This window comes from Eurytemora carolleeae, unplaced genomic scaffold, assembly GCF_000591075.1.
Source record: "Eurytemora carolleeae unplaced genomic scaffold, Eaff_2.0 scaffold2316, whole genome shotgun sequence".
In the NCBI taxonomy this organism is placed as follows: domain Eukaryota; kingdom Metazoa; phylum Arthropoda; class Copepoda; order Calanoida; family Temoridae; genus Eurytemora; species Eurytemora carolleeae.
This window is the reverse complement of record NW_019398202.1, coordinates 1-15,236: the sequence shown is the minus strand read 5'-3', so window position 1 is coordinate 15,236 and position 15,236 is coordinate 1. Positions and strand designations below refer to the sequence as shown.

The window sequence follows — 15,236 nt, the reverse complement described above, 5'->3', positions numbered from 1 at the left end:
TATCAGATGGGAGCATCTTTTCAAACTTATTTATACAGGGTTCCTCAAAGGATTTATGGATTTTTCTGTTTTTATTTTTAAACGTTTGGATCTCTGAAGCTGTAAACTTATTTCGTTTGTATAACATCCGCCCAACGTTACTTTCGTCCTACGATTCTTCAAGCTGCTGTTGGTCCGATGTACTGTAGATCNTTGGGACATAAAATTTCGTCATCCAGCTATGAGTTTGGCCCACTTTAGTATTTAATCACTTTGGACTTGGAGGCAGAAGCCCAAAAGAGTTTCGCAAGCAGTCGGCACAGAATTACAAGACAGAGAGAGTCTGTTCTGTGGCGACTGCGCAAAATTCCTGTGGGCTTCTGCCTTAGGGTTATTGTGAACGAGTTTCATCCATATCTTGAAAAGACGACATCTAATGTTCTATCTCTTATTCTAATTAACCTATGAATTAAACACTTAAATAGCGACCTATGACAGTTGTTTTATCAAAAAAAGAACAACCTATTTAACAGTTTTCTATAGTTACTACCTTAAGTAACAGAAAATACAGGGTTGAAAGTAAAGTCATTCTGTACCACCCGTTAAATCAGACTTTATGGCTTTGCAAATCCTATTCTCCCATTTACTTAATGTAAAATAAAAATTGGAAAGTCGTCCTTAATCAAAATTTTCTGTTACAAACAGATTAAATAAACCTCGTTTACTAAAGATAGTTTGACTTAAGAAAAAGTATATTTTAAACCAAAATGCCCCGTATGTAGAAACCTCAAAGCTGAAGTGGAGACGTAATTTTAAGTGACTCTCCATGGAAAGGAGTGGCATGTTAAATGTTTCCAATTTAAAACTGAAATACTTAGTTGAGGATATCGTCGGTAAACTTTCACAAGTTCCTTCATTGTCTCTGCAGCATAAATCTGAAAGTCATTTTTATAGAGTATAATCTATAGAGTCACGTTCCGGTCCCTTTGATGGATTAAAAAGTAAGGGTTATGCAATATGTATGCAAACGCCGTGCCCCTGAAAACATTTGTATGCAGAAAAGGAGCTATTTATTAGTGATGCATATCTCAACTGTTTGCAAAATGTATCAATAAAATTTATTGTCCTGTCTTATTTTCTGCAAACATCTAAGATGTGCTTGACAACACACTTAATAAACAAACAAAATAAAACTTTAAATGTTACAAACGAAATTATGTATCAAGGGTGTTCCAATAAACATGGGAATTGAGTAACGGTTTTGATTCATAATAGTAATACCGACTTAGAAATCTATAATTTGTAGATATTTTGGATTGCTAGAATTAAGCAATTGTTTTTCTAATGAAAGTTATTTGGCCCTTATATATTTCAACGAAACTTTTATTCCAACATGAAACAAAGAAAAGTCAATTTTATTTGAGATTAAGACTTTTTTGTTTTCTAAATTTTTCAAATTCCTTTACTTGTGATAAACTAATGAAGTTCAATTGATTTTTTAAATTATTTTACTTGAATTTTGGTTTTATCGCCTGCTTTGTGTAAACTCTTTACAAGCAAACAAGCTATGGTCAATTTAATAAACTAAAATTTGAAATTTGTGGATCAAATTCTTTTTAAAACTATTGTGGATTCTACGATGAAGATTTTGATTATTGGTTGTTAAGCTATTGTCGGTCCGTATCTTATATTTAGTACTATTTTGTACTTGAAGAGACTATAAACTACGGAACTTCTAGTGACTCTTTATTTACATATTATGTCCAATTCACAATTATCACGTTATAAGTTTGATAAAAGATTACAAGATTTCTTAACTTTCTGGCCAACAATTTATTTTTTTAATTTCGGCGTCTCTATAAACTATGGTGAATTTAGGGAGTGGGTACAAAACGACTAAAAACAAAACGCCCAATATAATAAAAAGGCCAAAAACAAAACGCCCGATGCAACAAAACGCCCAATTACCAAAGGGTCAAAATTAAATAAAAACGACCAAATTCCGAAAAACGCAAAAATATAGAAAAAAAGTCGGGTAGGTTAAGACAGTTTCTGGGTCGAGTGCTGTGGCTAGGACAGGCTAGGGGGCGAGTGCTGCGACTAGGAGTTCAAATGTGTTTATTATTTCAGGGTTAGGTTGGGTTAAGACAGTTTTATTGTTATAGTATTTTTCTTAAAAGTTTGTCTTCCCAATAATCATTTCTCCAGTGTTTAGCCAGATGTAGACAAGAATAAATATTTTTAGAATTCAAAAATCAAAGGGAAGATATTCATTTTCATAAATCTTAGATGTAACTTGAACACTGAAGGCGTTATAATGGCGCAAAATATTGATTTTGAAATGAAAGTTTAAATTAAAAGTATTTGAACTTCTAGACACAACGCTTGGCCTAGCGTTCGTTCAGGAAACTGTCTTAACCTAACCTTACCCTGAAATAATATATACACATTTTAACAATTTGCTGGTAATTGTTCTACTGGTTCAAAAACAGCTCTCCAGAAAACTGACTTTGAGGAATTCCAACAGAAAAGTTGCAAATTTTCTCGAAAAATATTTGAAACTTTTTTCACATACAAATGTGTATCATTTGGCGTTTTGTACCCACTCCGATTTGAGGCATTAACTGAGATAATAAGGGAAACTGGCAGAATTTTATACATTTTAAGATGAGTAATGACGTACAGTCACGCTAATCTTTTGCCTACTTAGAATTAGTATATTTAGAGAAGAAAAACATGCACGTTTTCAAGGTGAAGATTTTTATTTTCATACAATATTTTTTAAAATTTTCAATAATTTGAGACCGTACATTCATTGGAATAAAAAAACTCAGTTTTGTTAAAAAAAACAATCTTGGAACTGGTCTAGGGATGGAGGGATTGCAGACTACAAAGCATCCATGAGCCCCGCAAACTGACCTCCAGAGCCTCCTGATTCGCAGAATGGTCTCCAAGAAAACTTTTCTAGCCAATCAAAATCATCTCCGAGCCGCATGCTATGTCTGCCAGGCTCCCCAACTCATTCTCGCGTCCAGCAAATCAATTTTCCAAAAACAAATATTTAGCTTTTACATCCACCAAAAGCCTTTTTTCGAAAAATTCAACGTGATAATAAAGTTTTTATGAAACAAACAATTTTTATTAAAAAGTGTACTTTTATTGGTATTTAGACTTCTTATTTATTTATTTTTTTTCTAAATTTCACAATTTTCTAAACTTGTGCAGAACTATTGTAGCTTTATATAAATAAAAACAAACTTAATATTATTTCTCAGATGTATCATGTGACATGAAGAAATCTAATTAGACTACCACCAATTTACAAACATAATGGTTTTTGTGAAATACTTAAAAAATGAAATACAAGAAAAGCACAAATTTAAGTATTTCTCAAAAACTATTATGTTTTGTGAATTGGTGATAGTCTAATTAAATTTGTACATGATGCACCTATGAAATGATATAAAATTTGTCTTTCTTTATACAAAGCTGCAAAAGTTCAGCTAAACCGGAATTTATTATTTTGGAAGTTTAGATTTCAAAACCATGAAATTACCTCTGGAGCCTCCTCATACGCAGCATCACCTCTAAGCCCCACAAAACCGTCTCTTTGCCTCTCGCTTGGTCTCCAAACCTCTTCTATTCTGTCTCCGTGCCCCGCATTTTATCTCCACTTGCTGTATTTATTTTTTATTTACCTTTTATGACTTAACCAAAAAGAATTCACAAACTTCCAACATTATTTCATTCAATTTACATAACTTATTTTCTTGAGAAAAGTTTACACAAAGCATACCATAAAAGCACACTTTCAAGTATTTCACAAAAACTGTTTGTTTTGTGAATTTGTATATATATATAAATAGTTTGATTTGTACATGGTCATACAAATACCTCTATCTTTATATTACAGGCAGGAATGTTTTCACTCAGAATTCAGAAGGTAAACTTTTAAAATATTTTTCCATAATCAACATTACCAATTTGGATCAGTCTATAAGATCTTTGCCCCCCACCATCCCCCCCCCCTCCTATTATTTTGGTGAGACTGCGACTGTGGGGGTAGTGTTTAAATAATTAGTAAAATTTAGAAAACAAAAATAGAAGCTTTAATAATTTCAATTAAATTAATAACTAATCGTTTAAAACTGTCTTATCATGTTGAGATTAATTGAAAAATAGTTTTTGTCGTGGATGTAAAAGCGAAATTTATAGAGACCAAAAAGAAAATCAAAATATTCAAATCAAGTCTTAGTCTTAGTCGGTTTCAGCTTCGCATGAGCGGCACTGAGTTTGTTTACATTCGGGAGAAATCAAGTGAACAGTTTTAATAAATATAGAGTTAATATTCTACGCTTTAATTAAAAGTTTCTGAGCATGAATCATGAAGTCTAGACTCAAGATATTGAAGATTAGCAGTATAAGTATTGACCTCGGGTATTTAATCAAGACATACTTCAAAAAAAATATGCATTGCTTTTTACAATTTATTAATTAAAATTAAAACATAATAATAATGTATATTACAAGATATGGACATTTAAAACTACCAAAATATATATAAAATTGAGATAAAATCTGAATGACATAATGCATGTTGTAAAAATTACTTCAATTAATGTTAGGCCCTTGTCATCAATCTATATATAATATATAGATATATTTATAATTAAAATTAATTTATCGAACAGAGCGGGAGCGATGTCTCTTTTCCTGTTCTGGAAACGGAATAGCTTTCGGTGGCATGGAATTGGCTATCCTTACACCTAGAGAAAAATTATCGAGATATCTTTGAAAAAACTGAGGGGGAGGGAATGATTATTAAATCAATGATAACATAGTTTTGAGTATCCATATTTTATATAATTTTTTTTTCAGTAGACATTTATACCTTTTGGTCGCGGTTTTCAAAGAAATGATTAATTGATTGAAAGGCTGGGGAAAAAAATATCTGGTTTTTGTTCCAATCCAGATATCTTTATCACTCCCTTTAAAAACAACTTCTCTGTCACTAGATCGCAAGACCAAAAACTATAAATGTCTGTTAAAACAAAACTACAAAAATGTATATGAGTGCTGTATTTAATATTGGTTCTAAAATATGGACACTCAAAACTATCTTTGATGAAGAAATCACACTCTTCAAGATAATAATCAGTCTTGGAATAGATTTTAGATTTAAATTCAGCAACTATTAAAAAAATAAGTATGTACCATCTTCAACTTTTTTTCAAACAAAAAAATTTACAAAACGAAAGAATAAAAGAATTTTTTTCCCATCATGTCCTATGGGGATAAGCATTAATATGTGAAGGTCTCTCAATTTAAACATTTTAAAAAGAAGATTTTGGCACATGATTTTGGCACATGATTTTGGCACATGATTTTGGCACATGATTTTGGCACATGATTTTGGCACATGATTTTGACACATGATTTTGACACATGATTTTGGCACATGATTTTGACACATGATTTTGACACCAACTAATAGAAAAAATAAAAAAAATTATTTGTTAAACATTAAAAGTCATGAAATAATGGTTAGGAGGTAAATATTTACTATTAAAAAAAAAAAATGTTTGAATCTAAAACTTTATATACTTGGATTTTCCTTCAGATTCATATATATACGTGCCTCTAAAAAAAAGTGTGTTTAGGTTTTTTAGCCTAATAAACGTCATTGTTTTGTCTTAACAAGTGCTACCAGCACGTATAATTCCTGTAAATGGGGGGGGGGGGGTCGTCGTTGAAACATTTTTCTCTAAAATGCCGTTTTAACCTTTAAAAGTAGTTTTAATATTCGAAAATGTGCGCAGTCTCATTTTCAAACAAATTGAGGATTTTTAAAAATAAATGGCGAAAAAGATGTTTGATTTCTGTTCTAAATCTTAATAAAAGGGACCGACTACATTTCGATTACATTTTGAAGGTTAAAACGGCATTTTAGAGTAAATAGTCTCAACGACGACCCCCCCCCCCCGCCAATTTATGGGCATTGAACCTTCTTCTAACACTTTTTAATACAACAATACAATGTATAGTGGATGAAAAAGTAATTAACATTTTCGGAAATTGGGCCGAGCACATTTTCGAATATTATGCACAATTTTGATAAAACGGCATTTCAACGACGACCCATCCATTTATGGAGATTGAACCTACTAGAAGCATTTATAAACACAATATTACGATGTTTGATAGACTAAAAAAGCCTAAACACACTTATTTCAAAGACACCCTGTATATATATATAGCTTCTTAATGTATAAACCATATTGTGTTTAAGAAATTATTTTAAAATTTTTATTTGCTACCCATTAATATTTTTAAATTAGTCTATTAGTTTTACCTTAATTCTGAATCATCCTATTAATGCATGCATTTAGTTTTAAAACAATCTGAGATGGTGTATTTATCAGGGGGTGAAGGATTTCACATTGTTTAGTTTGTTAGTATAATACTCCACTTAAGTCAAAAACTTAAACATCCTTAATATTTTAACAGTTATTTGGAAGATGAAATGAATCGTTGATTACACTGTTTAGATAACAGGTTAATAAAAATAACAATAAGCTGCAGATAACTGTTATAATTCTTATGATTTTAAGTTGTTTACTGCAGCATGGAGAAATATACTAACAAACTAAACAAAATTAATTCCATCCCTTTAAGTATGACCTTTACTATACCTGTGCTATTGTGGGGTATTCCAATAAACACTGATCTTGTCATCAAAGATTCAGAGGGAAGTGTAAATACAACCTACAAAGTTAGAGATTGTATAATTCCAGTGAAGTAATGATGGGAAACTTGTGCAGTGTATTAAGTGCTCACAACTATAATGATTAAAAATGAATGAATAGTGAATCTGAATACTCATTTACGGTTCTTTTTCAAACATTCCATCCTAGTCTATTATATTTAGTATATAGGTTTCAGATCATTATGCAAGTTTTTTTAGGGGATATTTAAGAAACCTTCCTATTCACATTTTTTTCCTCAATTTATTGCAAATGTGTATTTTTTTAATGAAAGTGTGCCTTGCAAAATATGATGTAAAGTGTGTTTTTTCAGCGTTTCAATTTTCAAGTTAAGATTCTCTGAGAAATTTGATAATTTGAAATGATCAAGAAAATACTAGCTAAAGAGTAGATTTGAGCGAGGGAAAAAATGAAAATCTTTAGGAAGCTGGGTCCTTATACTTTTTACCCTTGAAATTAATTCGACTAAATTGTATATTCTTATTTATACTTAGACATGACCTTATCAATGTACTTTGTGCTTACTAGTCTANCTTAGACATGACCTTATCAATGTACTTTGTGCTTACAAGTCTACTTTATTTTAACTAAATCTCATCTTCACTAATCCATCCCCATTACCATATCTTACTACTTCCAAACTTTACTAATCCATTTCCAGTCCCATCATGTGAATAATTTTCTTCTTCCATCTTAACTGACATATTCAAGACTAAATATAATTCTAATGTCAAGCATATGCCTTAGAGGATAAGGGTGGACTGCAATTATTATTATTATTTATACTCATAGCAAACCACAATTTTAACTAATCTTTACTCCTACCCTTACTTCTCTACTTTTTTCTCAAATATGAATTACACAAAAATTATGTCCAATTAAACTTAAGTTTTAAAAACCTTGGTTCATTTGAACATGATTATCTTTAAATTATGTTAATCTATAAAGTAAAACAAGACATTCGTATATATGTTGAGGGAACCCAGGAGTATCCTGGGTTAACAAAGGCTAAACAAATTCAAGATTTTAATTCCACGGGCAACGCCGTGCACTTCAGCTAGTATAAAATAAAGTAANTCTCGGATTGATGAAAATTTCTTTGTGAAAAAATTATTGACTAGGCAAAAAATTCGCTCTTTTGTTACTCTAGGCAAAATGTTACCCTAGGCAAAATGTTACTAGGCAAAATGTGACTAGGCAAAATGTGACTAGGCAAATTGTGACTAGGCAAAATGTGACTAGGCAAAATGTGACTAGGCAAAATGTGACTAGGCAAATTGTGACTAGGCAAAATGTAGCTGAGCCTAAAAACCTTGGTTCATTTGAACATGATTATCTTTAAATTATGTTAATCTATAAAGTAAAACAAGACATTCGTATATATGTTGAGGGAACCCAGGGGTATCCTGGGTTAACAAAGGCTAAACAAATTAAAAATTTTAATTCCACGGGCAACGCCGTGCACTTCAGCTAGTATAAAATAAAGTAATTGAAATAAAAACTTGTTTCTGATCTGCTAACTGTATTGCACTTTAACTATAGTTCAACTAGGCAGTAGTTCAAACTATGTAGCATACTAAGGGGTAAATTATAGTGTTCAAGAACCCCAAATAAACTTAAATCAGAAAGGAAATTAAATATGTTTGTATATGTGTGTGAACCATACCCCCTAATATAACCCTGTTGTAAAAGTCGTCTCTGACAAACTGTACCTCCGTTGAACCCGATCCGTCCACTCACCAAACCAAATTGTAAACATTTACGTTATAAAATGACACAAATTTGTATTGCAAGGGGTACTTATGTATCTTAATTTACAAATATGTATCCTCTTAGCTTCACTGGACTTATAGAATGTCGTCTTCTAAATATATTCGAGCCTGGTGTTTGTCCAGTCTGGATTATGTGCAGGTAGTTTAAACTATGTAGCATACTAAGGGGTAAATTATAGGTTAAGTATTCTAGTGTTCAAGAACCCCAAATAAACTTAAATCAGAAAAGAAATTAAATATGTTTGTATATGTGGTAAGAATAAACACATTTTTCATGAATTAATCTATTTTATCCTCGAGTTTTATTTTTGAAAGAGGACCATTATCTATGAATACTATTAAATGTCGTCTTTTTTCTAGTTCACACAATCTGGACACCGTGAAAGGTTTAAATTTAAAAAATAATGATAACCATGAATTTAAAAATGCCAGGCCGATACACAATGAATTAAAGGGACGACGGTAGCATTTAAGCCTTTCACTCATCAACCATTTTTATTGTATTTCATCCGCAAGCTAATTCATTTTTAAAAAATCATTATTTACTTTTAAAAAATTATTATTTGCTTTCGTGAGAAAAAGAAAATAAATATTTTCAACAGAATTTTTAAAATCCGCAATAAACTTGAAATATTTCGAAATATGTGCGCTTGTTTACATTCTATAGTCTCGCGGTTTAGTTTGCTGTCGATGATCTGAATAAGGTTTAAATGGAACTATCGTCAATCAGACATGCAACTATATAAATTCAGGACCACTTGACCAGTCTGCAGTCTCTTTAATCTATATATATATATATATTATTATTTTTTACCTTCTCATCCCTCCTTCTTCCTTTCTCTACAATTGTTACATCACCAAATCTAAAGATTGCATTTTTTTAAATACATAATGAAAACGTTTTTAGGCTATGGCATTCCATTGGCGTTATCTGATATCAAGGGTTATCACCAAATTGTAATTCCAAATAAAGCTAAGCCTCAAAATCAAATCAGATCAACCCCCCAAAACTCGAAATAAATTTTCTAGTTCAAGAATGAAGTAAGGTCTTATGGCTTGTACCATATTAGAAATGAAAGTTTAAATATTGGCTTTGAATTAATGTTTCTTATCGTGATCATTTCTATTTTAAAAATGAAAAGTAATTATACGCCTACAATTGCATATTTGTTCAGCGGACATCTGACGACTAATCAGATTCTAATTTCTAACAATACAATTTAACTAAGTGATTTAATCTTATGAAATGTCCCATGAACTAAGACAATGAAATTGGTGTGGCTGTTGGGACACCCTGTACAAATACAATATGACATGTCTGCCATTTTGAATTAATCAGTTAAACTAATCTAACTCTAACCTAAGATTGTTCCGTTGTGTAAGATGACATTCAAAAAAGACCAGGTATAAAAAGGTGACTACAGCCAGGAGTCCCTGAAACAAATATTTAAAATTAACAGAAAGCGTAGAAACGAATTAAACAGTCGCCTCGAACACAAATGGTTAATTTCTGAACACCAGACGCAGTGGAAGAGCCATGACTGATTTTGATACTTCTCTTGTGTATCGGGCTGGGTGTGTTCCTATTTGTAAAACCTCCTTTGCACCCTTACCATTTAAGGTTAGGGTCTATTCTAAAATTTTTAAACTTTGACTAAGAACTGGGAGGCTCGTGTCTGCATAACAGAGGCTCATGGCGTCCAGGGGTTCCCTCCCTTACTAGAGGCATGGTTATATTTTTTCATGATGGCTCGTAGAAAGTATCTGGAACTAGCCATGGCAAGTTCTTTGATTCTAACTTTTTCTTAAATTCAACAAACTCTGGTTTCTTAGATACAAAATTGAATACTTTCTTTGGTTTTTTTTCCACAAAATTTAAATGTTATCTAAATGTTTCCTAAAAGATACGATCTCTACATATTCCATAGAACAAAAATGTTTGCAACCCAATATTGTTATGCTTCAAATATTATCATTTAATCATATAAATTCATTATCAAAATAAAAGTCAAAAAACCTTAATTTAAGATATGTTATCAGATGTAAAAAACAATATGTATTTTAATGTTTATCCGTAAATATCGTCTATAAATAGAAAAATAAATGAAATATAGGCCACATTATGTTAATTTGCTAAACCATAAAAATTGCTCACACGAAACGCAGGTTTTTAAAAATTGACATTATCGTTAAATCGAGCGGTCAAATTTAAAAAATAAAAATATTTGCATAAAATAATTAAATTTCTGCTTATTTAAGTATAAACATCAATGTATTTGACCATAACTTGATTTTAACTCCAAAAAGCATACAAATAACTTTTTGCGAAACTTTAATTAAGTTTTTTATAAAAATAATTGTTGTGGAAATTATTACATCAACAAAAAAAGAGGAAAAGATTGTTATCTAAATGTTTCCTAAAAGATACGATCTCTACATATTCCATAGAACAAAAATGTTTGCAACCCAATATTGTTATGCTTCAAATATTATCAATTAATCATATAAATTCATTATCAACATAAAAGTCAAAATCAATATGTATTTTAATGTTTATGCGTAAATAAATGATCATCTATAAATAGAAAAATAAATGAAATATAGGCCACATTATGTTAATTTGCTAAACCATAAAAATTGCTCACACGAAACGGAGGTTTTTGAAAATTGACATTATTGTTAAATCGAGCGGTCAATTTTAAAATATCAAAGTATTTGCATAAAATAATTAAATTTCTGCTTATTAAGTATAAACATCAATGTATTTGACCATAACTTGATTTTAATTCCAAAAAGCATACAAATAACTTTTTGCGAAACTTTAATTAAGTTTTTTATAAAAATAATTGTTGTGGAAATTATTACATCAACAAAAAAAGAGGAAAAGAAAAAATATGGTCTCATTCTTTCTACTTGTTTATTCATAGTTAAGCCTGTTATCATTTTTATTGGTATATGTAATAAACATTCCAATGCATAAAAGTAAAAAACAATCTAAATGATAAATTTCTACCTAAAATTTTAAACTGACCTGCAAGCTAAAAGCTATAGCTGCGACCAGACTGAACCCAAAATTATCCACAAGATATCCAGAACCAGCCCTGGAAAACCAACATTATCATCTTGGTATTAAAAACTTTATTATGTTTATAGATGAAAAACTTTTCATTGCTGTTAGCTGAAGGTTGATTGTTTATTTTTTCTCATGGACCAGAGAAAGCCCGACAGGTTAAAAAAAGCTTGAAGGGTGAAGTTACTAAACATTCAAAATCATCGAACTCGAAATCTGATTTTTTCCTTACTATACTGACAACATTTTAGATTACTTTTATTGGTAATCAACTTCTTTAAATCATTTTAAAGGATCTTTGATTTTGTGTCTGTCCGATTTGTTTTGAAAAAGTTCCCTGAACAATTAACATTCAGGAATTTGTAAATAAACAAAATTTCAAAATCCTGACCAAAGAATAAAAAGAATAATTCCGGTTTTCTGATTACCATTGTTTACTTTTACATGGATTAAAAAAAGTAAATATGTAACTGTAAAAATTAAAAAAAATATGTTGCTGAGAGAAGATTAAAACGAATTGCGTCTTCGCCACAAACTCTGAATTTCTAATTCCTATATGTTGGCAAACAAATGTCGTTAGACCTTGGAGATTATGTTAGACAAAATAATTTTTAATATCAAAGGTTTACACCATCAGGTTGGAAAGATATAAGTATTAGGAAAAAAAATGTGTTTGGCAAAGACTAAACTCCTTTACAAGAATTACCTTGAAATAAATCGACCCATCCCTGACAAGCTAGACCAGAGCCCAGCCACCAAGCCCTAAATAAGAATAAAACTTTTTAGAGCTTGATCAGATTTTCAATAATTTGGAAGAAGTTTTGACTGTTGTAGGAAACCATTGAAAACAATAAAAACCGCCAATTCGTTTGTTATTGGATTTTACTGCATGGAAGATAATGGTATCTGCAGCAGAGGTCGCTGAACTACCTACCCCCGGTTCAAATACTGAACAGTTTTAAACAAATAATGAATCTTTAACGTTGAATCGGGGATTTACAATTTGAATCCGAATCAGTGGTAGATAAATTCAATCAATCCAGTTCCTGTATTTAAATTCGGCAGAGTTGTAACCAATTTTGACACAGATTCCAAATATAATTGTTTTTAATTGTCCAACCAATAAACAACATATCATCGTCGAAACCGAGAAAACGCAGGAATTGAAATTAATAAGAATTATAAAATTATGGATTTTTTAATCATCCTCGGCCAACCAAAGGTTTTCAGGGTACCGTTGTGAATCAGATATGCCACTTTATAAATAAAAAGTTACTCGAAATTACGTCTGCTGTCTCTTTAAATCTATGAATCACCTTTAAGATTCNCGAACCCATGTGAGACTCGCAGTTTGTCTTGCACCCCGCGACCCCCAGGTTTACGTATCTGAGGAGGTAGAATATATGGAAGGAGAGTGCAACATCTGCTTAAAAGTCTTTTCTCAGATTTTCATTTTTTCAAAGTGTTTTTAGAACGAGCAATGCCGGAAGTTTCAGCTTAGTCTGATAAAGATCCCTTTTTTTAAAAACTGAGATTATAGAATACGCGATTGAATGTTCACATGTGAACATTGTTAAACGAAAAAACCAATTTATTTCCATCCCAAAATGTTCTGTTCCTCATTCGTCAATCTACGATACTTCCAGTTTCTTGAAAAACCATTATAATTAAATGTGATCTTTAATCATTCTGAGCGATGCATATGCGGTGGTTAACGGGAAATTCCGGTCTCCAAGATTTCCAGCCCTATTAACGATCTAATAATAAAAATATAATTAAAAAATTCTAACTGATTGCATTAAGATTTACAAGGGAATTACAATTTTGTTCGTTCCAAAAATTTTAAATATAGTTAGTAAACTTCAAAAAATAAATCAAAAATAATTACAAAATGAAGAAAAAGTTTATTATTTTTTCCCCCATGAGAACGACATGATCATTGATCAATTATGATTTGAATTTACTTGAAGAAAAAAACTTCTAATATTCAAATATATATTTTGTCCCTTGATAAAGCTGAGGACAAAATTAAATCTATACAGGCATTACAACGGTTTACATTCTTGCTACCATTATAAAATTAAATATGAGAGATTCTTGAATTTTTGTTTTAGGTTCCTAATAACCAGTTTTAATCACATTCTGAGCCTGTCTTGCACATCTATATCTGATCAAATCTTCGTTAATTTTTAGAAATTAAACGTTTAAGAAACTTCCAAAAATTTGGGAAAATATCTGGTTTAAAAAGTTGCAATTTGAAACGTTAAGCATATGTAAAAAATAAGTTTTTTCTCGTTTTTCCTAAAATAAAGTTTTTTTTGTGTTGTCAATCCTTTTAGTGAGACTTCTATTTTCTAATTTATTTACCATTCTAACCTAATCATGTAACTTGTATACCATTGTTGTTTTGTATTTCACATTATTAAACAAGTAGAATTGACAATTTAAATTATCAGGTTGCCGAAATATTAAGATTAAAAAATACCATTTGAGCGATCATTTACTTAATGAGCTATAAAAAAGGGCTTTTATCTATCTGTTCGAAGTATTAGTTTCGTTTTACTTTTGTTTACAGAGGTGGTGAAGAAATTTGCTAGAAAAGACCTGTGTACATGCATCATCAGGGTATTGAGCGCCAACAGCTTCATGCAGAGCATCAACAACACCAACAACCTGCTGTCCTCCTATCCCCATACCTTAATTAGAATATCCAGGAATAAAAGTTTTTTTCAATTTATTTTTTTTTAATTAAAAATTTTTAACACAATTTTGAAAAGGTGCAGTGAATTGTGTTTTAGCTGATCTGCAGTTTTCATTTTTCCAGGAATGCTGACTCAACTAACTGAAGGTTCAGGTTCACTCATCAATCAATATTCTTATAGGTTGTAAAAAAAATTTCAGTGCACTAAGCGGGCTTGAAAATTCGGAGAATATTATAATTGTCAGAATTCTGCCTTAATAATTACAAATGGGATAAAGTAAGGTTAGGAAAGGAGTGGATATTTTCGATAAAAGAATTTCGATTCTTGTAAGTTAATCTCAGAGACAGTGCTTCAGAATACGGCCTCTTTTAAATCAATCTTTTCCTTGCAGCTGGCAGAGTATACACTAGTATCATAGTGCATGGTGCACACCCATCAGTATTCTAATCCAAGGTTTAGAGAGCTCCTGTCTCTTCTGGCAAATGGGAGGGGGAAGAGAAGTGTAGAGAAACCCCTCCTTCACTGCACTATTATTATCTTGATTCTGGAAAGAGGGTAGGGTTTCAATTTGCAAAACTTTTGCGCAACTTTTGCGGAACGAAACCCAAATTTTTCTTTCTTTGTGCATCAGTTTTGCGCGAAAAAACAACAATTTTGCGCAATCATTCGCAAAAGTCATTTCGCGCAAAATTGCCCTATTCCGCTTTTGCGAAACTCAAGTTTTGCGCAATTCCGCGACTAGAGTTTTGCGTAATTTCGAAATTTCGTAAAAATCAAACGGTTGGTGAGGGTGTGTGTTTCTTCAAATTCAATTCTGGAAAAATCTTGTTTTGGAATGTCTTCCTTTTGGTCACTTTTACATAATTGACCAATGACAGTTAAGAAGAGTTCAAACCTCACAATTTTCTCGACAATTTTAGTTTTGGACATGGATATTTCCTAAAAGTGG

General features: G+C 31.1%; 1 protein-coding gene across 1 annotated transcript; it reads right to left on the bottom strand.

Moving 5' to 3' along the window:
* Positions 1 to 4,450: 4,450 nt before the first annotated feature.
* Positions 4,451 to 14,316, bottom strand: LOC111716999 (uncharacterized). The gene is made up of 7 exons (XM_023492513.1): positions 14,190 to 14,316; positions 12,292 to 12,347; positions 11,547 to 11,616; positions 9,876 to 9,949; positions 9,330 to 9,378; positions 6,672 to 6,744; positions 4,451 to 4,745 (listed from the first exon to the last, which is right to left on the bottom strand). Exons 1-7 carry the CDS (start codon positions 14,277 to 14,279, stop codon positions 4,660 to 4,662), a joined length of 498 nt encoding a protein of 165 aa, XP_023348281.1. The 5' UTR covers positions 14,280 to 14,316; the 3' UTR covers positions 4,451 to 4,659.
* Between the last annotated feature and the right edge of the window lie 920 nt (positions 14,317 to 15,236).

Excerpts from the sequence above, each read along its gene's own strand:
- LOC111716999 (XM_023492513.1), bottom strand. The coding sequence starts at position 14,279 with ATGGGGATAGGAGGACAGCAGGTTGTTGGTGTTGTTGATGCTCTGCAT. Across the intron at positions 11,617-12,291 it reads ATGGGTCGATTTATTTCAAG|GGCTGGTTCTGGATATCTTG; the intron begins GTAATTCTTGTA and ends TTGGTTTTCCAG. Across the intron at positions 6,745-9,329 it reads GAAGAAGGAGGGATGAGAAG|GTTGTATTTACACTTCCCTC; the intron begins GTAAAAAATAAT and ends CTAACTTTGTAG.